At 38.7% G+C, this 27,696-nt stretch overlaps 1 protein-coding gene across 1 annotated transcript; it reads right to left on the bottom strand.

Moving 5' to 3' along the window:
• On the bottom strand, positions 1-26,760 carry LOC122662163 (RNA-binding KH domain-containing protein PEPPER-like). The gene is made up of 6 exons (XM_043857731.1): positions 26,298-26,760; positions 23,550-23,805; positions 6,492-6,640; positions 6,147-6,407; positions 4,366-4,560; positions 1-362 (listed from the first exon to the last, which is right to left on the bottom strand). The coding sequence occupies exons 1-6, from the start codon at positions 26,691-26,693 to the stop codon at positions 186-188; spliced, it is 1,434 nt and encodes a 477-aa protein (XP_043713666.1). The 5' UTR covers positions 26,694-26,760; the 3' UTR covers positions 1-185.
• Positions 26,761-27,696: the final 936 nt, after the last annotated feature.

Here is a 27,696-nt window from a genome sequence, read left to right as displayed (position 1 = left end):
AGGAAAACAAATTCAATTACTATTACCTACATATATTTTCTTTCATCTGCATTTTCTGAGACCAAAACAGAGCCAGATCTAAAACAGAACTGCTACAAATAGGAATCCAATGAAAGGTAAGCGGCAGCTACAAATAAAGGTAGTCAGAAGCAAAGAAAGCAAATGTGAAGTACAAGGTCAACCATTTAGAGCCTGTAGCTACTGTATCCTCCAACTCCAGAGGATCCATAACCACCAAGCGGTTGTGTTGACAATGATGATGATGGATAGGAAGCATTGGTCAGCTGTGAGTATGGCCTCAACCCAGTGTCCAACTTACCATAGCTGCTTGAGACAGGTTCTTTGTGATTACCTATAAATTCCTGTATACAATAGTAAAAGATAGATTATCAGTTTATCTGCTAGTTAGCTTATGTTCTCTAGAGCAAAAACAGGGAGGGTTGAAAAAAATAAAATTGTATGCGACTGTTAATGAGGGCGGACCTCAGCGCAACGATAAGGTTGCTCCATTGCGACCTAGTGGTCACGGGTTCGAGTTGGGAAACAGCCTCTCTGCAAGGGTAAGGCCACATACATTATGATCATCCCCAGACCCCGCAGTGGCGGGAGCCTCGTGCATTAGGTACAGCCCTTTTTTAGTATGTAACTGTTAGCAAGCCACTGAACCTGCCCAAGTGACAGTAGTGATCCCTAACCCCTAATCTATCACAGGAAGAACGACGGTTAGGAAGAGAATAGAAAAGTATCAACCTCAACCCATACGATAGGATTGAATAAATTCTTTTTCAAGTTGTAAACTCATTTCAAAAAACCTCCAGTACTGTTAAAAAGAGTATCTTACTAACAATACTAGTGCATGACCATTAAATTAGTTAGTTGATAATTAGCCTTTGAGAAAACAACAGCTATTTTTCTCTCTCAGTACGAAGTATAGAAACTCACCAATTCAGTCAGTGTCCTAACTTCTATGATGCAGATGCTAGGTACCAGCTCAAATACCGCTGCATGAGGAAGAACAGGCAAGAGTCCTGCAGTTTGGAGTTTCTGGTTCTCTCTAAAACCAAAATCGTGGGGCTGTTTAAGGTTGTTTATTTTCTCTATTTTATTATTATTCAATTTTTTTGTTAAGGCAGTTCTATTATTTATAAATTCCAGTCCTTATTAGAGTCAGTTTTCTATTGTTTAGCAGTTACCTAGTGCATAAAGAAACCCTTCAACCATAGCTATCAATTGGAAGGTTTCCTAGTCCATCTTTGTTTTGTTCCCCCTCCCCCCCCCCCCCCCCCCTCCCCAACAACTATTTTTAGTCTACGATTGATTCTGAAAGGTTCTAGACTTTCATATGACCAGTCTGAATGAGTCTAACACAACATTATAACCAAGTGTAAGGGCTTACAGCCTACTCACAATTTTGAAAAATAAAAATTAGCATTCAGCTTTTGATTCAATGGATTCACAGCATTGTTCTGTTGTGAGATACTATAGAAGCACTAGTGCATTCCAGGTTAGGGTATTAGTGGGATTCCTGCCCACCTAATCAGGTGGATTCCAGATCATTATCTTCTATCTGATCCATCTTCTCCATCAATTTGATTAAGGTTGCTGAACTAATTTCGACTCTGCGGTTCCTGTTTTCTGTCTTCTTGTTCCGAATTGTTTTGCTAATAAATATGATTATTTTGGTCACAATCTGCCCTACTTTATTTCAATTCTCTATTCTGATTCTGTTTCTAGTCTAGATTCAATTTCAGAACCAGAAGAAGCATAATCTTAGTTTCAGAAGGTTTAGATGTGAAGAATTGGAACGAAATAGGATTCCAGAAATTGGACAAAACTGAGAATCAGAAACTGAAATTGAAAGAGAACAATAATCAATGATTTATTAACAAACAGAACCAGAAGAGACATAATATTAGTTTCAGAAAGTTAAGATTTGGAGCCCTAAAACCTGTCCGAATGTTCTGCAGTTGAGTTTTTCTACTCTAAGGAGGATTGCTCCCTAAGGATTTGACCATCAGTTTCAAAATCAGATTTTACAGAGCCATTCCCCATCCTCAATTGTCTACTCAACCAGATTATAGCCAAGGTTCGAGAACTCGGGTCTCGGTGGCATCTCGGCCAGGCCAGAAACCGGCGAGATCTCGGCGAGTTGCTGCAATTTTTTTTTTTTGGACTCGGACCCCCAACTCGGTGGGTTGTACACATATTTTGGGTCTGAAACTTGGTATCCAACATATTTCAGGCCATTTAAACACAATGGCATGCCCAGATTTGCCAAAAAAACAAGTCCAAATATGAGTTTCACTTTGGACCACGGGTTGGTAGGCGACGAGTCGTACTAAAACAACCTAATCTACATATAATTTAATAAAACATAGCAAATTAGCAATCAAAACATTCTAACTAGTACACATCAATCAAAACATTGAAATAAAATGTACATTACATCAATGTTCACTTAATTTGTTACATAAAATGAGATTGAACAAGAAATTCATCCCCATATCGATCCACATAGAATTCCCATGTCATGGAATCGCTATAGTGTTGCAAATAATGTGACACAGTTTCCATATAAGTCTTCTGATCAACATATACCAATTTCCCTATCTTAGGGTATATGGGAGACTGTTGGTATGAGGTGTAAGATCCACTACTACTGTCATATTGAGTTTAAGGCATGTATGGCTGGTTTGGGACTAAGAATGTGTACCCAACACCTGACGCAGAGCTTTGACTGTCATACTCCGCTGCTGACGGCCCATACTGACCATAGGCACTATAATCAGAATCGGTGCTCTGCTGGCCATAGTCATAGCCATGATGATGCTGAGATGATTGCCATGACTGATGCTCACTAGTAGTATCTATACCCATGCTTCCGAAACTTGTAAGCATGGTGTTCATACTACTGTTGTCCTCCACCTGAGCATATGACTGATGTGAGTGTTTGCGACCCTTCTTTCTGTTGTATGTGTTAGGGTGGCCACCATGGTCTTGATCTTGAGTGGCATGCGTAAACTGAGACTCACAAGTGAAGCGCACAGGGTCCTCCTGCGTTCCAACTTCTTGCTCGTACTGCTCGCGCATCCCCTCAAAATATAATGTAATGATGAAGTTGATACCATTTGAAGTTGAATATTATGTACATATGTTGTACATAATTTTCCATAAGCAATAAGTATTTTTCCTTAATATTATATATATATTTTTAATTTTTATAATATATTTATTAAATCTGAAAAATAAAATAATTTTTTTAATGGGTGAAAATAAAAAATTAATCCATGGGGCTGTAGAGCATCCCAAGTAGTTTAACATATATCAAAATCATTTTCAAACAATCACTATTCATCCTATTTTTTTCATTTTCTTTTTTCAAATAAATCATTTATTTTTTCAGAAATTATAATAAATAATTTATTAACTGAAAAAAAAAATCCGATTCCATGAAATGATAGATCGGGCAAAGATGTTCAACATATATTAAAACCACATGAATCTAACAAGGATTACAAAAAAATTTTTTGGAAAAAATAGATTTGGGGAAGAAATAGAAAACACCTTTGAAATCTTGCAAATAGGTGATGATGCTCCAAATTGGCACTTGAATCTTCACTTTGGCACTTCAATCTAACTCCAAACAGTGCATTCCAGCCAACAATCGAAAGAAAGAAGAAGAAATTTGAAGGAGAAGTGTTTTTCCCCTTGGTTTAGAGCCTATCGAGTTCTGTCCCTACTCTCTCTTATGTTGGAAATGGGTTTTTGGATGAAAATTGGGCTGAATACAAGTAAATAGCACTTTTGGGCCCAACCGAGATATCGGCGAAATATTGGTTTTTTTGTATTGAAAATATCTTGATTTTGAGCTTCGAGATCTCGGCCGAGAAATTGCACTCTTAGGAACCGACTAGTAACTCGACTCGGTATTGCCCAAAACCGAGAAACTCGGCGAGATCTCGAACCTTGATTATAGCGCCATCGGTCTGTTTTGAGTAAGTTCTAAAATTTTCTCTGAAATCTAATTTGCTCCTTACCTGTGATTTTTTGGAATTTTCCTGTGTTTCTAAACCCTAATTTCTTAGGGGATTTAGAATCCCATTTTTCTATCTACAATCCACTGTCATTAAAGCTTCAAAATATCATAACCTTCAGCCAATATTCAGGTGACCATTTGCAACAAATTTAGGACTGCTAGAAAGGCATGCACCCGGCTAAGACTTTCATCTAATAGTGTGCCTGGACATTCATCCAAGGTGATGGATTAATAGGTGACTGTTCTTAACAACAAATAATTGGAAAGATAAAATAATCGTTTTAATGCTAAAAAAATAATTAAAAATTGGGGAAGGTGGAAAGACAGACCTGAATAAGTTGCTGGGCTGTCTGAACCTGAGATGAGGATCCCTTTATTTCCACAGTGATCTCATCTGGGTGACCCCTACTCTCCTGAACAGTGAGGATGGCTCCACTGCTACGGCGTATGTATGCAATATTTGCTCCCCCAATCCCAATAATGTCTTCTGCGTAGGATAGAGGTATTTGCATTGTCTGTGTAACCTGAATTAAAGAAATTGGTAACATTAAGGACAAGAACATGAAGGTTCACACAAAAAAAATAAAGTAGGATCAAGCTTCAAACTTTGGATTTTTTTTATTTTATTTTTTGGTTGGGAGGGGGAGGGGGAGGTGGGATGAAATATCTGGTCCACTTGACCTCATCTTTAAAATCAACAGTGGAATATGACAATTCTAGCAAGTTCTCTTCAGCAATTTTATCAGTTCACATTTAATCCTAAACTGATGAAATGCAGACAGTTGGAAAGTTGAAGGATAGTAATTTTTGCACCAAGTGTTTCAAGTTACTGACAAATGCATCAGTTTCAAGGAAGGAACTGCTATTCATGTGAAACAAAACTGGAGATAGCAGTTCAATTATTTTCTAAAATATGCAGTAACTAAAGTAGGATCAAGCTTCTGTGAAATGAAAATTCGGAATTTTTTTTTGTCGGGAGGGGGGGGGGGTGTGGAGGGGAGGGAGAGGGGGATGAAATATCTGGTCCCCTTGACCTCATCTTTAAAATCAAGAGTGGAATATTACAATTCTAGGAAGTTCTATTCAGCAACTTTATCAGTTCACATTTAATCCTAAACTGATGAAATGCGGACAGTTGGCAAGTTGGAGGATAGTAATTTTTGCTCCACGTGTTTCAAGTTACTGACAATGCATCAGTTTCAAGGAAGGTTTCACACTGAACAGACACTGCTATTCATGTGAAACAGAACTGGAGATAGCAGCTCAGTTATTCTCTAAAATATGTGGTAACTAAAATTATATGCAGTGCAGAGCAATTTGTAAGCATCTGGGAGAACACAAATTAATTGAAACTAACTACTGCTTGGCAGAGCTATTGTGTTGATCTGAATATGAGCAGCACCATGGCCTAGTGATAGATTCCTTCTGCAATTACCTCAGGCATGGGAAAAGAGAGGAGCAGAAGACTCTTCAGGACAATAAAGCAACAAAAATTCAAAGAAATTGTTCTGACATTGGAGCTTTTATACTTGGTTGTAAGTAGGTCCTTCCCAATGACATTTTCAGCCAAGAAAAGGGCCACATCACCTTGAGGGGGCATGATATCAATGATTAGAACTTACAAAGTCACAGACTAGTCAAAGGGGTTCTCACTTATCAGTTAATGAGATCTACGATTTATCCAATTTATACCGCTGGAGCCCATGTACTTTAGGTCTAGATAAACTATAAGCATTCATAAATGCAAACTAAGTAAGTAGACTTAGGGACTAAGGAACTGTTAAGTGCATTAGGATAAGCAATTAATGATTTTACTGCTTTACAGCTTAAGGTAGATGTTGAATATAGATAGGATCGGATGGCAAAAATCTATGCTTGCAGAACACCAGGGCAAAAAATAAATGTGGGCAAGCAATATTGGAGTCAAAGCTTAGAGAACCAAACCGTTTCTACACAGAAGAAACTGAAAATAAGCAAGTAGAATCAAAGACTTAGGGCAGACGAAAGAGATAATATTGGATGCAACAGCAGCAGCATAGACAACCTAAACATGGATGGGGTAATTTTCAGTCACATCTTGAAAGCAAAACAAATGAACAAAACCACCCACCTGAGTAACTATTGGAGCAGTAGTACGGCCAAGTGTTGATGAGCGCAACCCAGTAAGTGCAGGGTCTTGTCCATACAGGGATACTCCAGAGTGTTGAATTTGGGAATCCAGCTGAGCTTCACGATCAAGAAACATAGAATCCCTCTTCAAAGAAATTGGATAATCACTGCTAATACCAGTTTGAGAAGCCGTATGAAGCATATTTTGCGTTTTATCAGGCCAGGCCTCTACCCCACGATCTTGTGAGACTGTTGCACTATACTGAAAATGGACCCATAACAATCTTCAGTAGACTGTAGTAACATAAACATAAACTACCAAAACTTAAGTAGAGAACAAACTTACAGTTTTCTCGAATAAAGGGATCACACTATGATCAACCAAGAATTTCCTTAGGTGTCCAACCACTGCTTCTAGTGCTTTCAGAACCTTCAAGGAATCTCCCTGTATCTCTACAATTCTCTCATCGGAAGTAGCATAGAATGGCACTTCATCTAGCACAAATAATATATGAAATCAATTAACACTTTGCTTGCCAGTTGATATAGTAAGAAAATCATAATGCAAAAATGAGGGAGGAAAATAACCTACAGATATCTAAACTCTAAAGTTGATAAATTCAGAGACAAAAATGGAAAACGGGTACCAATCAGTAAGAAAATCCAGTACCAAATTGATATCAGAAGATTTCATCATCCAACTAGGTTGAATGTTCTTATAAAAGGGCGAGGGGAAAACCTTTGTTGGAAGTTTCTCTCCTCAATCCACCTTAGATTTGGTTATAAATCTACTTTGGTTTGGGCCATTGCAAGTGCTGTAACCCAATGAAGCAGCTAACCCCTATATTCATTTTTCTTTCCGCCTTCTTGTAGATAACAGAAATTGTTTACAGTAAATAAATGTGCGAACGAATTTCACACTAACACGTAACCTACTCAAAACATGCAACAAATTAACTATACATAGCTATAGAAACAGCAAGAGGTAAATAGTGAATTTAAGATTCACAATTCCACAAGGACATCAGGTAAAGAATGAATTTTCTTCTCTTTGTCATACAAATGGAGTTATTCCATAAGTAACACTGGAATCAGATATATATCCACCTAGATCCCTGAGATAATTCAGTGAGAAGGCAGGTCCAGAGCAGTCTTTACCGAACTGACAAACTTATATAGTCGATTTTTATTCCATAGAAGGGGTACTTGATTGGTTTTACCTAGGTAATGTTCAGACAAGCATATTGAATGATACCCCTAGCTTGCTTACAAAAGGGCGTACCCAGTGCACGAGGCTCCTGCCACTGCGAGATCTGGGGAGGATCATAATGTACGCAGCCTTAGCCCTGCTTTCGCAGAGAGGCTGTTTCCAGACTCAAACCCGTGACCACTAGGTCACAATGGAGCAACCTTTACCATTGCACCAAGGCCCACCTCACATGTAATATATTGTAACATACTGTATTACTTATATTCCATTAGAAAACTCTCTACTTCAATAAATGCATAACACAATACGGCCAATGGCTGTCGTTTACAAAAAAAACAAACAATGTTAACATTCTTTGATAAAAAATAACCTCTAGAGACATTAGAAGCATCTGCTTCACATTGATACATTACATATTATTTGCAGAAGTATATTGCAATTGCTGAAGTGAAGACACCAATTAGACATCAATGAATTTGGGGGGTTCAAAGTGACCAAAAGCATAATTAAAAATATGGAAAAATATCTACCCATGCATATGTCCACATTCCCCAGACACACATGATACATCTGTCAATCAAAATGAATGAACAAGGTAGCACACAAAACACAATTATCGACCCCTTCACAAAAGCACACTCCACCTGAACAAATGTCCTCTACATCTCATGATCGACTTGTGATGATTCTCCCGATCTACAGAAATCGAGGGCGAGTATTTCTCAACACCAGGGGAATTGATGCAAATTCGTGGTTGAACCGACTTGACCAATTTGACCATCCAGGTCCAAATTGGGTTTTGGGTCAAGTAGAATATCTAGTCTTTAATTTGGGGTTCATATTGTAATCTTTATTTTATATTTATTTTTGTTGAGAATTAGGGGTAGTTTTGTCATTACTATTTTGGGTCTTTGGGGTTCCATGTAATTTTCTATCTTTTAAGTCTTTATTTGTTAAGATGTAATAGGTGAGGGCTTAGGGGTAAGTTTCCAATAAACCCCTAACCAGCTTACCTTAATTAGTTTGACATTATTATTAATAGAACCCAAGGCCTGCGATGGAAGTTACTTCTTCTATCGCAGGCTGCTCTTTTCTTTCTCTCGGTAGTGTGCTTCTCTTCCTCTATTCTCTTCTTCTTCTTCTTCTTCTTCTTCTTCTTCTATCTTCTGCTGGTTGGTTAGTTTTGATTTCTAACATGGTACCAGAGCTATACTGATCAGCTGAAGGATCTTCTTTCATCTCCTTCTACTGATCTCTCTCTCTCTCGATTTTGGTTCTCTGGTGTGCAGCCACCTATTGCTGCTTCTGTTTTTGTTGATGGATTGAAGATTCCATATACGCATGAATGGACTGTTCAGTTGTGATAGTAGTTGGTGATTTGGAGACCATCCCTTGAAGATTCGATTGAAGGATGGAAAGTTACTATTTTTCTGGAATTCCTGGTTATGCTTCTATTTTCAGAAAATAGAAACAAGAGATTTTCTTTTAGATTTGTGTATCTTCTGGTTCTGATTTTTTTAGGGCTGCTTGTACCCACCTAGAGGAAGACTCAACTTGTTTTTTTATCCAGTTCTGGTGAATTGATCGAGTGCTTCTGGGTTTCTTCTTCACACCTGCGGATGCTCTGTTTACTGAGCACTTTTGAGCCCAGTTGGCTTCACTGTGTCTGTTTCACTTGTTTGCTCAGGCTGATCTTTTGGGATTTCATTCTCCTATCCAAGTACTAGCTTCGATCTCTTTTTCAGGCTTTTTCATCCTGCTGGTTATAAGTTCTGAAAAATCACTCCTATTACTGCCGGAATTGCCCTTTTTTTTTTTTGGGTTCTTCTGTTTGGATGGTTCTGCTGGTTCCAGGCTTCTATCCTGCTTGAGATTGGGCCTCCTTTATTTTTTGTTTTCTCTGCTGCCTATTACTCTGGAATTCTGCAACAGTTGGTGACTTGTTTGTGTGTGGTTGCTGTCCCCTTTGTTGGCTAGCTGTTCCCTTGTGGTACTTTTATTTGACTGGTTTTATTTTTCCCTTTTTGGTGCTATGGGAAAGAATAAAAATAATCCAGTGGTTACATCTCAAACCGACAATGTTAATGTCACTATTACCTCTATCAAGATGAAAGGGAGTTTGAATTATTTGTTATGGGCTCAAGCTGTGAAGGTTTACATTATGGCTAAGAAAAAACTCAAGTATCTTACCTCCGATCCACCTACCTATGATTCAAAAGATTATGAGGATTGGATGCAAGGCAATGCCATTATTTTGATTTGGTTATGGAACAACATAGAACCAAAGATTGCTGCAAACATGATGTTTCACACCACTGCTAAAGGTGTGTGGGATGATTTGAAGGATACCTATTCACAGGAGAAAAATATGAATAGTACCTATGACTTATATGAGAAACTTTTTCAGCTCTGGCAGTCCAACAAGCCTCTCCAAGACTACTACAGCACTTTTAAAGGCCTTGTTGAGGAATTAAATGTTTTTCAGCCCCTCACCACCGATATTGACAAATTAAAAGCACAGCGGAATGAATTTTTTGTGTCTAAATTTCTGGCGGGACTAGATTCTGATTTGAAGTCTGTCAAGGGACATATCCTTGCTAGAGAAACTGTTCCTACTCTTGCTGACACGTTCTCCCACCTACAACGTATCTCTTCTCTTGGAAAAACTAACTCTACTCCCAAGGGGAATTCTGCTTTTGTTGCTGGTCGTGGACGTAACTCAGGGGGAGGACGTGGTGATGGCGGTGGTGGTCGTGGCACTGGTGGTCAGTCAGGTGATAAGCCTTTTCAGAAGCGCACTCATTGTGGCAAAACTGGTCACATGGTTGATTTTTGTTGGGACAAGCATGGCAAACCCGATTGGGCACCTCAATCTGCCAATCATGCAGCGTCTGAAGGAGGTAGTGATGGTGATGCCCATAGTGATTCTCCACAGGTTTCCCTTCCAGGGAGTGGTTCTACGACAACTCCTCACTGTGATGATCTCTATCAGATATTGCGGCGTTTACAATACAACACTTGGAGGCATCCAGTCTTACATCCACTGGTCCCTCATCTTCTTCAGCAACTCTAGTTCATGCAAGTACACCTGCTCTTCTTACCACTACTACATCCTGGATTATTGACTCTGGGGCTTCTGCTCATATGATTGGTGAGTCATCTTTATTTACCACTTATTCACATACACATTCCTCTTCACCTATTATTCTTGCAAATGGTTCTTCTGCTCTAATTTCTGGGCATGGTACCATCTCACCCACTCCTTCCATGAGTCTCTCATCTGTGCCATATGTCCCTCAGTTACCGTTGAATCTTTTTTCTGTCAGTCAAATAACTAAAGCTTTACATTGTTCTGTGACTTTCTTTCCTTCTTATTGTGTTTTTCAGGATCTTCACACAAGGAAGAAGATTGGTAGAGGATGTGAAAAAGATGGCCTCTACTACCTTGACCATGGTGCTTCTGCCTTGTCTGCCGCTACTGCTTCTGTTGGAGGGGTGTCTCCATTCCAATGGCATTGCCGTTTAGGTCATTTGTATTTAGTTAGGCATGGTATAAAATCTCACGATATATCGGCGATATATCGCCATATTTCGCAAATCTCGACATGTCCGAGATACAAAACACTTCCGAAACCAAAAAATACAATATCTCGTCGATATATCGTGAGATATTGACGATATATCGTGGATCTCACGATATATCGCGAGATATTTAAAAAGTGACAAATAGTGTCACACTAAGGCACCTTTTATACCATATTTCGCAGCTCTTGGTCGATATTTCGACCGAGAGCTGCTGAAAATCAATTTTTCTCTCTTCTTCCTCATTTTTTGCTTTTCTTCCTCCCTTCCAAGCCTCATCCAAGCATTGTTGAAGCTCCTTGTCGCCGGGAAGACATCGGAGGGTCATCTAAGCTCATCATCCAAGCCTACTTTCATTATTTAAGGTAAATTTTATTTCTCTAAAACTATTTTTTTTAAAAATACTTTGTACAAATGTTGTTGGATGTTGATGATATTAATATATGTTAGACACCGGAGGCCGATCTACAGCCTCACGGTGTCGAAATTTTTTTCCCATATGTATTTTTTTTATTTTTTTTCTGGTTTTAAAAATTCATTTTCCTACAACTAAAATAGGAAATAATTAGGGGTAATATGACTTAGATGGTAATGAATTAAATATATGTTAGACACCAATAGCCGATCTACGGCTTCACAGTGTCGGATTTATTTTTCTGCTCTTAAATAATTCTTTTAATTTTCGAAAATTAAGAAAAATATATAAAAAATTAAAAAAACAGAAATAAATAAGGAAAAATATGAGTTTTAAGTTTAAAAAATAATGAAAAAATATGAAAGTTATTTCTATATGTTTTGAGATGCATTACATGTATATTATGTTTACTAATTTTTTGTTTTGTTGTGTTAGGTCAATACTTATATTAACATTATATATAAAAAATTGGTTTTAATTATGTGAAAAATATAAGGGTTAGGGGAAAAATATTAAATAACTATACAAGTGTATTAGTAATCTAAAAGTGTCAATTGAAGTGCATCTACATTAAGTTTTTTAATTATTTGTGTTACTTACATTGCAGTAAACAAGTATCATTATGGCGGATCGTGATAGACAACGTGTGAAGGGCAAGCAAAAGGTGGGGGAAAGTAGTCAACAAAGGGGGCGGAGGGAACAAAGAGAACAGAGGGAACAAGAGAGACCAGCCAGCCAGCATAGGGGTGACATTGCATGGTTATATGGTACTCCCATTGATGGGGATAAGAGAAAATCTATATGTAACTATTGTCACATGCAATTTATGGGAGGTGGGTCCAGTAGACTTAAACAACATCTGACTGGAGGATCTAAAGATGTTGTAGGTTGTCATATGATCCCTCCTGAAGTAGCTAGGGAGATTGGTGATAGTTTGAGGGGAAGAAAGAAGAGGAAGGCTGACAAGCAAAGGATAAGAGAACAACTTGAGGATACAGTGAGGAGTTCGATGGGAGGAGGAAGACGATACAATGATGATGATGCATCAGATGACATGACATACAAACAAGCAGAGGAGGCTAGGGATTTTAGGCGGACTGTTTCAAGGAGTAGAGTAAGTTTTCAAGATGATCAGCAGAGACAGAGTAGGGGGTAGTGGAGGAGCTGGCAGTTCTGGAGGTCCTAGAACTTTGAATCCTTTTAAAAGATCACAAAGTGTGAGGGCAGCCCCAACACCTCTACCAACCAGTACCACCATCAACATCCGATCCTAAATTGCATAAGAAGAAAGGAAGCACAACCCGAATCAAAGGAGCATTGAAGGGGATGAAGGGATTGATTAAAGAATCAATAGCTAAGTGGATGCTATACCATACCATCCCAAGAACACTCGCACAAGGCCCCATTATGATACCATGATAGATACCATTGCAGAGGCTGGCCCAGGACTCAAGGGCCCCACCCCATATGAGGTAATGAATGTTTATCTACCTCAACAAAAGAGTGAGATTGATGAGTACACTAGTGAGATGAGGAATATGTGGGAGACATATGGGGTGACTATAATGGCGTATGGATGGACTGGGCCTACAAGAAAGTCCATCATCAATTTCATGGTTTATTGTGATGGGAGGACAGTGTTCCTCAATCAGTGGATGCATCCAAAGAGATAAAGGATGCAAAATATATTTACAAATTGTTAAAGTAGTGGAAAAAGATGTGGGTATTGAGAATGTTGTCCAGTTATGTAACTGACAATGGAAGTAACTTCAAGTGGCGTGAGAAGATGATGAACAATAGTAAGTACCGGCTCTTCTGGACTCCTTGTGCAGCCCACTGCATTGACTTAATGCTAAAAGATATGGAAAAGTTAAAGTTGGTGAAGAATGTGGTTGAAAGTGCAAGACAAGTCACCAACTTTGTATACAACCGCTCGCACTCAATCTATTGAGGGAAAAATGTGGGGGTGACTTGGTTAGGCCTGGCATCATAAGATTTGCCACCAACTACATTGCCCTCAAAAGCATTGAGACAAAGAAGGCAGGGTTGAGAAGCATGTTTGCTTCTGAGGAGTGATTTGAATGGAAGGGTTCCAAGACTGCAAATGGGAGGGAAGCACAAGCAACGATGTCATCTGAGGACTTCTGGACCAAACTAAGCAAAGTGGTGAAAGTTTTAAAGCCAGTAGTTAAAGTTCTACATGTTGCTGACTCCGCTCTGAAGGGCCCAACCATGCCAGTCCTATATGCTGCAATAGACTTGATGAAAGCTAGTGTCTATAGTGTGGCTCCTTGCAATAGCAAACACTTCTTAGATATCATAAATACTAGCTGGGAGAATCAACTTATGCATCCACTGCATAAGGCTGGTGAGTAAATTTGTTTTATGTTTACTAATTCATAGTATTATTATTTACTAATTACCTATGCATTTGACAATACCTCTATTCTATATGTCATATTTCAGCATACTACTTGAACCCTAAGTATCAATATAACAATAGGCTTGGGTTGGAAACTCAACTTATTGATGCTGTGAAATAAGTAGTGAAGAACTTGGAGCCAGATGTTGCACTACAAACAATTTGCAACAATGAGGTGAGTTCATTTGGAAACTCAACTTATTGATGCTTTCAAATAAGTAGTGAAGAAGTACTTACTAATTTTCCACATGGGTGTAGATCAAGGTATTTAGGGATGCATTGGGAAGTTTTGGAACTGAGGCTGCGAGACAAGGCAGAGCACGTGGTGATGCTGGTAATTCTTTTAAGTTTTAAATTACATATGTATTGAAATTTGAAAGTTGAAAGTTGAAACAACATTTAACACGTCTTTTTTGTTGTAAACTTGTAATGCAGCTGAATGGTGGGTGTTGTATGGGGAATCGGCTGAAAACTTAAGAAGAATAGCAATTAAAGTCCTTGCCCAAACATGTTCTGCATCGGGTTGTGAGAGGAACTGGAGTACCTTTGCACTCATCCACTCCAAGAGGCGCAACAAATTGGGGTCTCAACGTTTATCTGACATGGTGTATGTGCACTACAACTTGAGGCTAAAACTACAACACATACGCATGGGACATGAGGGACAGAAGGGCACCATTGATCTAGCTGACATCTTTCAAGTTGACTCAGACGATGAGGACCCTATTGTGGATTGGGTGAGGGATAGAGGTGAGCCAGTGTTGGATGAGGAGGGAGGTAGGCCCGACCCCATGATAGCTTCTGAGATTGGTGCTGATGTGGACGAGTATATAGCTGGCGAGGGTCAGATACATGCAAGGGAAGCCTCACCCATGTGATGCTGGTGAAGAATTTGACGGCATGCGAGAGCGTTATGTGGTAGGCCAGGAGGCCCAGGATACGGCACCTGTAGAGCCACTCCGATTCACTGGAGAGACAGGTTTGATCATGCCACACAAGATACGGACCACGGAGCACGTGCCCCCGCACCCCCACCCTCGAGAGGCCCCCTACATACATACAACAGGAAGCGTAGGGGTCGACAAACACAGTTGCAACCTGATCACATGGACATTGATAACTTATCTAGCTCTGTTGGTGGTTTGAGTATGGGTGATAGGGAGGGAGGACCGACTGGACATTGGCGTGCCCCATCTTTTGACGTACATACCACTCCATTGGCATCGGATTATGGTGCATCACAACCTTACGGTGGATATGGATATGGATCATCATATAGGGCGTTTAGTGGGGTAGGGGACTATGACTACCCATCCCCCGGGACATACGGATCATCTTTTGTAGATAACATCTTTGCATACCCTAGCAAACCTAGCTACCAACCTCACACCATACATGCGCCAATGCCATCGCCTATCTGCCGGCACCAACATCATATCACAATGGATCATCTTCTTCACGATCGGATCGATTGGTAACCCTAGTTTATATCCTAGGATAGGTTACCTACGATATGTTGATGATTCCATTTACGTGACACTTGTGGATGACTACACTCGTTTCTTCTCCGATTCTATACCGTGGTCCACATATGTCCTTCAAACAGAGAGCAATGGACGTCGACTCCAGCGAGGCATGAGTGGGATTGATCCAGGGAGGCACAAAGAACTACTATTAGCGTTTAGCACTTGTAATTTGGAACTTAAGTTGTGATTTCATTAATCTATGTGTATTTAACTATTTATACATTAGGGTCGACGACCGTATGTCAATCAAGGGTGCAAGCCCAAAACACCAATTTGAATTCACATTTTTACAATTTTATGGTTTAAATGTGTTTATTAAGCTTAAATAAGGCTGTCCATGAAGTTTCAGGCCTAGATATGGCCAAATACCCTCCGAGATGGACCCCTGAAATATTGCAGAAAAAATGCAATATTTCGGTCATATTTCACGATATCTCGGATATTTCGGATATCTCGATAGGCCCGAGATACCGATATATCGCGAGATATAGTACTATGTAGTTAGGTTAAAGTTGTGGGATTGAAACAATTTTCGAGGGCCTGGTTTGGCCGATTTACAGAGGTGGTTCTTTAGTTTGGCCTGTCACGATGCAATAGTGACTAACTGACTATTCTCTTTTCTATCGTCAAACAAATACTGGAAGAATCTTTCTAATGGTATATGTTAATGACATTGTGATTACTGGTGATGACTCTATAGGCATTGTTAGTTTGAAAACTCATCTACAACAGAGATTTCAAACTAAAGATTTGGGAAAGTTGAATTATTTCCTAGGAGTTGAAGTGGCTCAATCTCGGAAGGGAATATCGCTCTCACAGCGAAAGTATACTCTTCACTTGCTTACGGAGACTGGGATTCTAGGGTGCAAACCGCTTGATAACCCAATGGATCCAAATATTAAGCTTGTAGCGGATGAGGGAGATGCCCTTGATGATCCGAAAAGATACAAAAGGTTGGTTGGAAAGCTGAATTATTTGACATTTACTCGACCTGATATTTCATTTCCGATGAGTGTTGCTAGTCAATTTATGTCATCTCCCATGACATCTCATTGGGATGCTGTCATTCGGATTTTGAGGTATCTCAAGAAGGCTCCTGGACGAGGGTTAGTGTATACTAATCATGGTCATACCAAAGTTGAGGGATTTTCTGATGCAGATTGAGCTGGATCACCAATTGATCGAAGGTCAACTACCGGCTACTGTATATTTGGAGGGAATCTTGTCTCATGGAAGAGCAAGAAACAAAGTATAGTGGCGAGATCAACTGCAGAATCAAAGTACCGAGCCATGGCACATGCTACTTGTGAGTTGGTTTGGTTGAAGATGTTGACTGAACTAGGGTTTGAGAGTTCTACACCAATGCAATTGTGGTGTGACAACCAGGCAGCAATACATATTGCCTCAAACCCAGTGTTCCATGAGAGAACTAAACACATTGAGGTGGATTGTCACTTTGTAAGAGAGAAACTCCAACAGGACGTAATCTCTACAAAGTATGTCAAGACTGGAGAACAACTTGCTGATATTTTTACCAAGTCCATAGCTAGTGGGAGGGTTGACTATATTTGTAACAAGCTGGGCATGATTGATATATATGCTCCAACTTGAGGGGGAGTGTTAGAAGTATGTAATGAAGGGTATAAAGGGAAAGAATCCCTCTCAGGATTAGTGTCAGCCAGTTTGGCGCTAAGACCGAGAGGGCCTCCCATCCTCTCTTTTGGTTCCCATTTTACCCCTATAAAAGTTGCTTTATATATTGAGATTGCTGGCCTCTCTCATAGATTAGAGAGACAGCCTTCCCTGACTTCTTCTCTTCTTTTCTTCTTCTTCTCTCTCTCTTTTCTCTTCTTCTTCTCTGCTATTTACGACCTCCATCCAACTTATCCTTTTGTTTCCTGTTCTTGCCCTGTTTAAACGATATTGATGGTCCTCCAACTTTTGGATCGATCTCTTTGGAGCTCTATAAATGAGGGCTGAAATTTAGGGTTTGATTACTTACCCTAGGGCGAGACAGGTTGCCAAATCTGAGACCCAACAGTTGCCTGGACTGGAAGTTTCAACTCGAATTTCAGGTATGGTTCCTGTTCTTCTGCTACATAAAGATGCAGAAAACAAAACCCTATTATTTCATGGTATATTGGGTTTGATGTAGGTAACTTCCAAGAGGGAGACTAGTTTGAAAGCTTACCTGAAATTTCTCCGTGATTGGATCTCTTATCATAGAGATCTCATAGTCGAAACATACTCTCATCCCACTGGTCTTCCTCCTTGCTTCAGCTACTGGAGGTTGAGATATCCACCCCCTCCCCTCCAAAAAATAATGCTTCTTTGGGATTTGCTTCCTCTTTTGCCCCTTTTTCTTTAGTTAATTCAATTTAGTCCTTTATTTATAGTTTGCTCCAAGTTGGTCCTTACTCTTTAAATTGTAATACCCATCTTATCCTTTCTTTAGCATGCATTAGGAACCCTTTCATAATATGAATATTTACAGTTCTGCCACCCTCTTATAAACTTCAAAATAATTACAGTTTTGGCACTAAATTATTGATATGATTCCTCCATTACTCGTGTGAGCCTATAGTGATTCCAAATAGGGTTTTCGAATCCCGAGATCACTTACTCACGCACGCACACAAACAAACACAAAAGCCATGGCCATTCCATCATCCAAATCTACATTTCCATGGTAACCCAAGTAACATACACTTGATTTACTCAGTGCATCAGTCCATGGATGCTAAAAATGTAATTGTAACTATGGAAAGGCATGTGCTCCATGCTCTACCGCTAGGCCTTGTTGCAACACCTTCTCCAACTGGCAGCTGCTGTGGGCAACAACAATGCTTTCTCCAGTATTCCAAGCCACCCTATTGAACGGAAACACCTTTTTGGCTATATATATATCCTATAAAAGTACGTACTTTACTTTTTTTTGTCCAATTCTTACAAAACCCAAAATACCCTTGAGTCCCCTTTCCAATGCCCAAGATAACCCTTTGTCCCATTTCCATCTCTCTTTCCCACGAACTGATGCATTCTTACACACTCCGTCTCTTCCCCCTATTACTCTCATACGCATCTCTTGAGAGAAAATAGGAATGATTTTTTTTTAAAAAAAAGAGGCATTCTTGCACTTCGTATCTTAACAATATCCCTCTCATACGCAACTTCTCTTGAGAGAAATTAGGAATGTATTACCCCAAAAAGAGAAAATAATTAAAAAAAAAATGCATTCTTGCACAGTTGCACTCCGCCTCTTCACAATATCCCTCTCATACACAAGAGAAAATATTAATAATTTATGAAAATGAAAAAAAAAAGAGGAAACAACGCATAGTAATGAAACGAGGAACCCCCCCTCCTCTCTCACTCATCCCCTCCTGCTCGAAAGCTTATGGCTCTTAGTTAAACGACACCTCCCTCCCTTCTCTCCTAAAAATGCTCTTCCTCTCTTGGATAATACTCCTATTGCTCTTCAAACTTAATCTCCCTCTCACTTCAACCTTATCTCTTCCCTCTCTGGCTCACCCACAATAGTCCCCTTGACTAAATGACAACTCTCTCCCTCCCCTCTCTGCTAGAAATACTCCTCTCTTAAGGATTTTCTGATTAAAGGTACTCCGTTATTGGATGTTGTTCATTTTGTTCCCTTTCCAAGTGAAATTATTGTAATTGAAGGATTGTCATCGTTTTGTTGATGCCTTTGCTGATTGTAGCCTCAATTATTTTTCTTTCATTAATTTGCTTTTATTTATGTTTTCATTGTATTTTTCTTTTTTGGTTGGCTAATATATGAATTTCATCTTCTCCAGAATTACAGGATCTTCTCCCTGCAATCGTCATCCAATTGGGTATGCTTTCATTCACTCCCACAACCACGTTTTTTTTTTTTTTTTTTTTTTTTTGGCTTTATAATTCCACTAATCTCTCTCTATCTCTCATAATTATATTGAATGAGTAAATCCTACTATTTCTCTCCTTATCCTATGTATTAGGAAACAAAATCTGCCCTTAAATTTCTCTCCCCCCCCACCTTCTATCCACGTTTTAGCTCCCTCTTATCCTATTTATTAGGAAACATAATCTCCCCATCTTTCACTCCCATAACCACCTTTTTTTTTTTTTTGCTTTTTAATTCCACTAATCTCTCTCATAATTATATTGGATGAATAAATCCTACTAATCTCCACTCTTCTCCCTCTCAAGTTTCCCCCTCCCCAACTCCTCTCTCACGTCCCCTCCATTCTCTATCATAATTATATTGAACGAGTAGATCCTATTATTTCTGTTTCTCTTTTCTTATTTATTAGGACACAGAATCTCCCCTTTCTCATCTCAAAACCTTCCTTCTCATCTAAAAATCCTCACTTTTCCCCCTCTCCCTCTCACATTTCTCCCCTTCCCAACTCTCTCTCCCTCTCATGACCCCTCGATTCTCTCTCATAATTCAAAATAGATGAAGTGCAACAGTAATTTTGAATTTTTATTAAAGACGTTTTTTAATTCAAATAATGTTTTGGTAAATAAATGTCAAAAGAATTATCAGAGATACTTAAGTACTTTATTTCAATATTCTGTAGTCCTTTGAGATTGATAAAAAATTGTCTATATTTTGGCACTCCTTTCTCTCTTATACTAGATTTCAATAGAGAAAGAGTTTGGAGTTTGGGATAATAAAAGCTCCTTGTCTAGCTTGGAGTTTTAATAAAATTTCATTCTCTAGCTTGGAATTAGGGATAATATTAGTGGTTCAAATGTCTTGAAGAAAATTTTAAAGCCACAAATGCATATTTCTCTAGATTCCTAAATCTCATTGATAATATTCTTTTCATGTTTTGTCTTTATAATATAATAATAATATAATTATAAAATGTTTGCTTTTAGCTTTTTATATTCTTTGAGTGAATGAACTATTGATATTGTGTATTCTCAAGGATTTCATTGAATTTTTACCATATTACATAACAAGAGATCTGATTTAGGTTCGCAGATGGGTTGACAAAGCTTTCTTACCTTCATCAAATAATAGACAATGACATAAAAAATTACTAGAATACTTTTTTTTTTTTTTTTGATAAGTAGAATTACTAGAATACTCATTTGAAGAATAAGCTCAAGAAGTTTTAGACAGGCCTTGATGGCAATAACAAAGATAGGTTCTCAGGTTCTTAGCCGAGTTGAAGCCCTCCAATTACTACTGTTGTTACATGAGATGAAACAAACATCGTGACATATACCTCCTAGACCAATGAGAACATTCCAAGATTGCCCCAAGGATGTATGGAGAATTTACAGAAATCTTCCCTTTCGTCCCTCCCTCTTCTATCCCTCTCTCTCACGGTTTTTCCCTCATCCCTCTCCCATTGCTCTCTCCCTCTCATACATATCTTCCCACCCTCTCTTTTCCTTTCATACTTCTTTCTATGAACCATTATAGACAGTGAGCTATCTTTTATTTACAAAAGCTTGGGAGAGAAGAAAATGGTGGGTTTTGGCTTAAATAGGCATTGACAAGTACCTTTTCAAACTCTCACTCGCCCCTTACCACCAACCTTCAGTTCTCTCTCTCTCTCTCTCTCTCTCTCTCTCTCTCTCTCTCTGAGATTCTTGCCAATATATTCCTACCAATTTATTCGCTGCCACCTAATAAACACCTACACGTGCATTTGCACGTGTATATCGAAAGGCATTTATTTCCACTTCAACCCAACAATTGGATAGTTCATCGAACTCCTATAAACTATCAAATTTCTGTTGGATTGTTGAATCTAGCAAAGTAATGTCAGAAATAGGAAGAAGAACCAACGAGATGAAGAACTTTAAATACCAAGCAACCATGGTGTCTAAATAAAGATAGATTGTAATACTATCAGGAAAACTAACTTGTAGTTTACCTCTCCCTGTTGAGACTCATATCTTATCAACTCCCTTTCCTCCATTGTTTGTTCAATATATGTATTAGATCATTGTGGAATCAAGTAGTTGTTCATTTTTAATTGCATTTTTCACATGTAAGTGCACACATGCACACGTGCATTTGCACGTCTAAGTTTACTAGTGTATGTATATATATATAGTGATTAATGTCGACTTTAATGGGTAGTAGTGACGAAAGTCTGGGTGACAAGGGTTGTGGTGCAGGAATTGAATAAACATGTGGGAAGTAGCTTAGCAATATTAGTAATTTTTCTGTGAACCTGTTTAACTAGCTGTTGTTTTTTAGCAGGTTTTGGCCTTAAGAATAGTCTCCTAATTTTGGTTTGAATTGGATCCCTACAAAATTTAACAGGAATCTTTCATTTATTGGTCAGTGTTGACTTACACTTCCTCAATGGCATATTTTAAAAATTTTGCTGTATACTTGTTGGATTACTTAAGTCCATATTGTAGGCTACATAGAGCTCCTCATGCCCATGCCAGCATTAGAAAATCAAGAAGCCCAGGTGATGTAGAGAAGTCAATTGGGGCTTATTTTAGTGGAAATAAGCTTTGGGTTGGGTCATATATGTATTGGGACTTTGATCCCATGTGTTTATTTTGTAATTGGCCAATTTAATCAGCCTAAAATAGGGGTGGAAAATAGGAAAACGGGATTTTCTTCACTAGTTTAATTAGAGTCCTATTTTGAGTCTGTTTTCTTTATTATTTCACTTTCTTAGTCAATTTAGGTTATTTTATTAGTTAATGATAGGGTTAGGCCTTTCTCTTTTAGTGCCTAGGTCTATTTTTGAGTCTTCTATATAAGTTTGTAAGGGAGGACAGCATTGTACACGAATTTGATTAATGAAATATTGGTCTTAGCCTTTGTGAAAATCCTGAGATAAGATGGGTGAAATGCCCAGCGTGAGATAGCCAACCCCACCTTTCCCCATCCCCTTCCATTGGTTCTTGATTCCAAACCCTAGTTCTGTAAAATTGAGTTCAAGAGTGCTACAAGCTTCTGGGAGTTTCTTTTCATCTACAATATCATTCAACTGCAGCTCCAATGGCTTCAACAGGTTATTAATTTTGCGATACATTTCTTATGTATCCATAGGTGCAATATTGGATTTGAATCAGAGTTCGGATCAATCTGAATTGATTGACTTGTGGGATTCTTTCTTTCCGTTATCTTTTGAGATCTCATCATTCCTCTCCAACCAATTTTGAGATCCCATTGTTCTCTTTAGGATTTCATTGCTCTCTTTCTTGTTCTTTGGAAATTTGTTATCATTTGAGTTCCCATTGTTCTCTTGGTTTCCTCATATAATTTCTTGTTTATTGAAGTGTTTTCTATTTGATCTTGCCTGGGATTAGACCTATTCAGGTTCTAGTCTTACATTTCAAGGATTCCAATCATAAACATTTTGCAAACATCCAGTAAGATTGTAATAAGTAATCAATTTCTACTCCCCCCTTAATTCTAACAAAGTTTAACCATCTCCATCTTAAATTCATCAAAAGCACCCTCAATTCTTCATGCAGGTCGCCATAGAATTAAAAATCTCCTATTGAAATAACCCCCTTCAATCAGCATAGAGATTTCAACTATGCTCCAAAGTGCAAACAAGGCATCCAAATCACACTATAATATAGTGTCATCTACCCAACCCATGAGGATTGCAGCAGCCTACCAGATTCAACAATAAAGAAATGAGGCCAAACAGCAAACACACAACTGAGGGGGTGGGAAAAAAAAACCTTAAGTCAAAATATCCAAACTATCCTTTGGAAACAAGCACCGGACCATCAAGTTCCCATACCTCTAATCCAAACCATTTACTGTTCCTACATAGAAACAAACTGTGAAATCCAATTTTCATATCCAGAGACAAGGAAAGTAGGAAAAACCTTTGGAAATGATCACCTCATCCATGGGTATGATTCACCGTATCAAGTTCATGAGCAGAAAAGACATGTAAGGGTACTTCAGTAATTGGACTTACCCATCCTGTATGTTTACATAGATGGCCCTATATATCTTTTTCTACCATGTAAATTAATCAATTAGTTAGCAAGCTCACCCGTGCTGATGTACTCAATGCCAAGAATTTACAGTATTTGATTTCCAGTGCTGTAATTAAAGTAAAAAACACCATCTGCAGGATCTTTATATTCATTCGACAATAGTTGTGATTTGTGAAAAGATTTAGCACATACGAAACAAGTAAAATACCAATAATACAGCAGGTGTGAGTGCCAATCTCTTACGAATCGACAGTTTTAATAGAGATTCATCCAGTTATAAAAAAATGTTTGAAGCATACCTCCAGATAGAACACGCACAGTGGCTCCTGTGCTCTCCTGTATTGACTTTATCAGAGACCCTTGCTTTCCAATTAAATTAATGGCCTGTGATGATGCCACCAATAACCTGATTGAACAAGCAACTCCAGCGGCTGCTGAACCTGCTGTATAACCCTCATTCTCTGGTACTCCTTGAACACGTTTGAATACTCTGAGTACGGCATTCATTGCAGGAGATATTTGTGCCTCTGGCTCTTCCTTTCCAGATATCAGGACCTGAAACAAAATTGACACAGAAGTTATCGAAGTTGAGAACTATGATGCATGATTCACTCGAAATATAAAGATAGAACGCATGGCAACCGATCGAATCACCCAATTCTTTCAATTTGACAGGTTGGATATCAACATAACAAATCATCCAAACAACAAAACACAAGAAATGTAGATTGAATCCTGTATTTCCTTTTTTCTTTATATATGGGTCCAATTTTGTACTCAGATTAATGAAAGAAAAGAAAAAATGGACAAGGTGTGGAAGTTGGAGCATGAAATGCGGAGTTTGACTAACCAAGTGAAAAATAGAATCCTTGATTCGCTCAAAAGTTTAATACTACAAATTAAAGAAAAGAACCTTTTACCAGTTGCAACATATATGCATAAACAAGGGTATACTGGCATACCCATGCATAAAATGTTTCCTTTGCCCACAAGCATGTTCTAGGAAAAATATAACATATGGTATATGAGGTTGGTGATGATTCAAATCAAACATAGGGAGAGAAGTATCCGTGTAAATAACTGCAGGTAATAAGCCAAAGATTAGGATACATTAGAATCTAACCTAAGGATTCAGATATCAAATTAAAACTCAGAAATTGGGTCACCAAGTTCTAAAATCATATCCTAGATCATGTATCTTCACTGTTTTATGGGTAGCTCTACCATTGTACTGTTTTCCTTGCATTGTCTCACCAGCATTTGATTTCTTTCTTTTTTCTAGAACAATTTTGATGTCTCCTTATCATTCATCAAACAATGAAACGAAATGATAAAAATAAGGTAAATGTTAGCACAACGGCGTTTGCTACAACAAAATGTAAATGGCTAATAAAGTTCCCAAATTTAGATGCTAAGAACTATGAAAGAAGTAAAACCAGTTTTCCTCTTTCGACTTTCAAGTTTTAAATTTGCAAAACAGAAAATCTTAATAAAAGTAACAGGGTGTGGCCCAATCACAGATCAGAATAATGAATGGATCCAAATACTCGAACCCTGCTATCAAGGAGAGAGAGAGAGAGACTTCACTTTGGAATAGGTGGATGCTCAGGATGACCCAATTGTCTGGCATCCGTTCCTAGTGGGGAAGTCGTTTAGTTAAAAATGCAAATCTTTTCAAGTCAACCGTAATTCCCCCCCCCCTTTAGTTCTTGTGGTCTATCATGGATTCTCCTTAGAGATAAAATCAACCACAGCTGGCAGTCCCTACAACAATATAAGAGGAAGAATATTCCCCATGTCTTTCATTTCCTCCCATTTACTAACAAACAAGAAAAGTTCTTCTGGTTTCCATAGCCCCACTTGCCACATGGCTGGACTTTAATGGGTTTAAGAATCAGCTTTGCCTGTTTCATTAACAATAGCAAGACCATGATGATTATAACAACATACAATTCGCAGATTATAAAGTGAATTTTTGGGTACAGAAAATTCATATCCAATAGGAACACATCCATTTCAACCCATACTAAGAACATCGCTAATGGAAATTTGATTACACGTGTGAATACAAGTTCTTGGAGAACACTATTTTGGAGAGTCTCCTGTTTGTCCGAGGATGGAGACTCTTTAAAAGTAAAGCCATCCCTATGATGAGTGTTTCCCCCATCTGTGGCTCATTATCCTTTATCACTGTCATTTTCCTCTGGTTAAAACAGTTGGTAACGCTACCTTGTCCTTGATGCCTCACTAGATTAAAACCAGTAGCATAATCAAAGGCAAAAGTACCATAGCACAGAAATTGAAACCAGGTATACGAAGGAAATGAGGAGGAAGAGCAATCAGAAGGTAGTAACAACAGAAGTCCTACACTTGTAAACAAACCCCTAAAAAGACTGGCACTTAACAAGTAAGATCGCACAAAATCAAATAATTTCCAAGTCCAAGCCTACTCTTCCACAGTTTCCACTAAAGCACCAAGGTTGTACTGATTCATTACCATATTTTTCAGCAATTAAGGTTCATCTCACTGTAGAAACACAAAATGCAGCTTATTATCATAGTGCTTACAAAATATCCACCAAAAGAGTCTTTATGGTGATTGATCACCATGTTTTAAATTATTAGGGTTTGGCAAAAACGTTCACTGATGGTAAATTTAACGAACAATAAAAAGAACATTTCATTCAGAAGAGAAAAAACAGAAGACAACCCCGGGAAACCCTAAACCAAGTGACAGAACACCAACATTTCGTTCATACAGTGTTTACCAATTATCTGTGCTTATTCGGCTGATTTATCACCATGTCTTTCTATCACTAGAGTTAATCGGTTCATGTCATTGTCGAAATACAAACGCAACTTTGGAACATAGCGTTTACAAATCATCCACTAACAGTAAAACAAATTATCATCTTGTGCTTAAACTGTCTCATAGTGATGTACGAAGCAAAACCCTAACCCTAATAATAAAACAAAAATGAAGACCATTCGGACATACAACAGAGAAAAACCCAGAAACCCTGAGAAAGAAAGAGAGAGGTACTCACGATGCGGTCAGCAGTGCCTATAGCGCCTTCAAGGATGCGAATGCGAGCCCGAGTCTCCTCACACATCTTCTTGATGAGTTCACCTTTGCGGCCGATGATGCTACCCACCTTAAGGACAGGAACTATAAGACGAAACACACTGTCTCCAGGCCACCCTGGCCATTTCTTCTCCGCCGTCGTGACGGTCGTCGCCGGAGCTTCCGGTTCCATAGCCGTCTCCGCCGTCGTTTCCGGAGGTTTTTCAGTGGGATTGTCTGAACCCGCCTCGACGGTAGCTGTTGCAGCGTCTGATGTCGCCGTCACTACTTCAGATCCCCTTGACGGTGCCAGTGCAGTCTCCGTTTCCGGTGCCGAACCGTTCACCTTTGGTTCCAAGGTAGAAGATGTAGCGGCCATTTGCAGAAAATAGGCAGCTCGAGGGTAAGGTTTAGAGAGAGAGAAAGAGCGCGCGCGAGGGTTTTAGGCTTTTTAGTTTCTTATCTCAGCAGTCGTGATGAGAAGCTTAAAGGGTATTTGTTATGGAATTGGACCGTTGGATGGAGAATGGGAACATCCAACGGCAAAAATCACGTAGGCCATGTGTGGGGGAAAATCTGGGCTGGATGAGACTGGTTAAGTTCATCCCAGTTAAATTCTGAATGTAACGCATTGGTTGGCGGGCCTAAGCCCATCTTGTTTCTAGTGATTTGACTCAATAGTTTGCGTACTTGGGTTGGTGGACCTGTGATTTTCCTACGGCTCCATCTGATTGTAAGGGAAAATAAAGGGCAGGGAAGGGAGGTGAAATCTTTTAAGGGAAAAGTTTTCATACACGGCTATGTAATCCGTGTATGTGAGAGGGCCTCTCACAAAGAGTTGGAAAAGTTATAAATTCCCCCCCATTAATTAGTGCCTTGAAACTCTCACCCGGTCACATACACGATTTATACGACCGTGTATGAAAACTTTCTCCATTTTTTAATTTAAAAAGGAAACTATTATAATCATTACGCCATATGATTATATCACAAACTTCAAATCATTTCATCTGTGGTACTAAATTTCACTTTACTTCTCATCCAATTCCCTTTGGTTCAGTTTGATTGCAAAGGAAAGGGAAGGGAAATTTTTCAAACCTAAAAAAAAAACTTTTATAATCATGATTGGGAAAGGAGGTACTCAAACGTTGTTGCTATGAAACAATTGTGGTGATGAGTTTTGTTATACCATAAAATGGCAACCGAATAATAATGAGACGTGGCATTTTCAATCAAGTGACACTTCTCGAATTTTTACAACTCTGGCTTGCCGACGCATTCAACAGTAGGTTTGTGATTGAAATTGTCACCAATAGGTATCCTCCAATACTTTTGTAGCAAAATATTTATAAGAACAATATTTCCTTTTAATAATGCCAACC

The sequence above is a fragment of the Telopea speciosissima genome, chromosome 5 (assembly GCF_018873765.1).
Source record: "Telopea speciosissima isolate NSW1024214 ecotype Mountain lineage chromosome 5, Tspe_v1, whole genome shotgun sequence".
In the NCBI taxonomy this organism is placed as follows: domain Eukaryota; kingdom Viridiplantae; phylum Streptophyta; class Magnoliopsida; order Proteales; family Proteaceae; genus Telopea; species Telopea speciosissima.
Note: the sequence above shows the minus strand (reverse complement) of the source record. Positions and strands in the feature narration are given on the sequence as shown.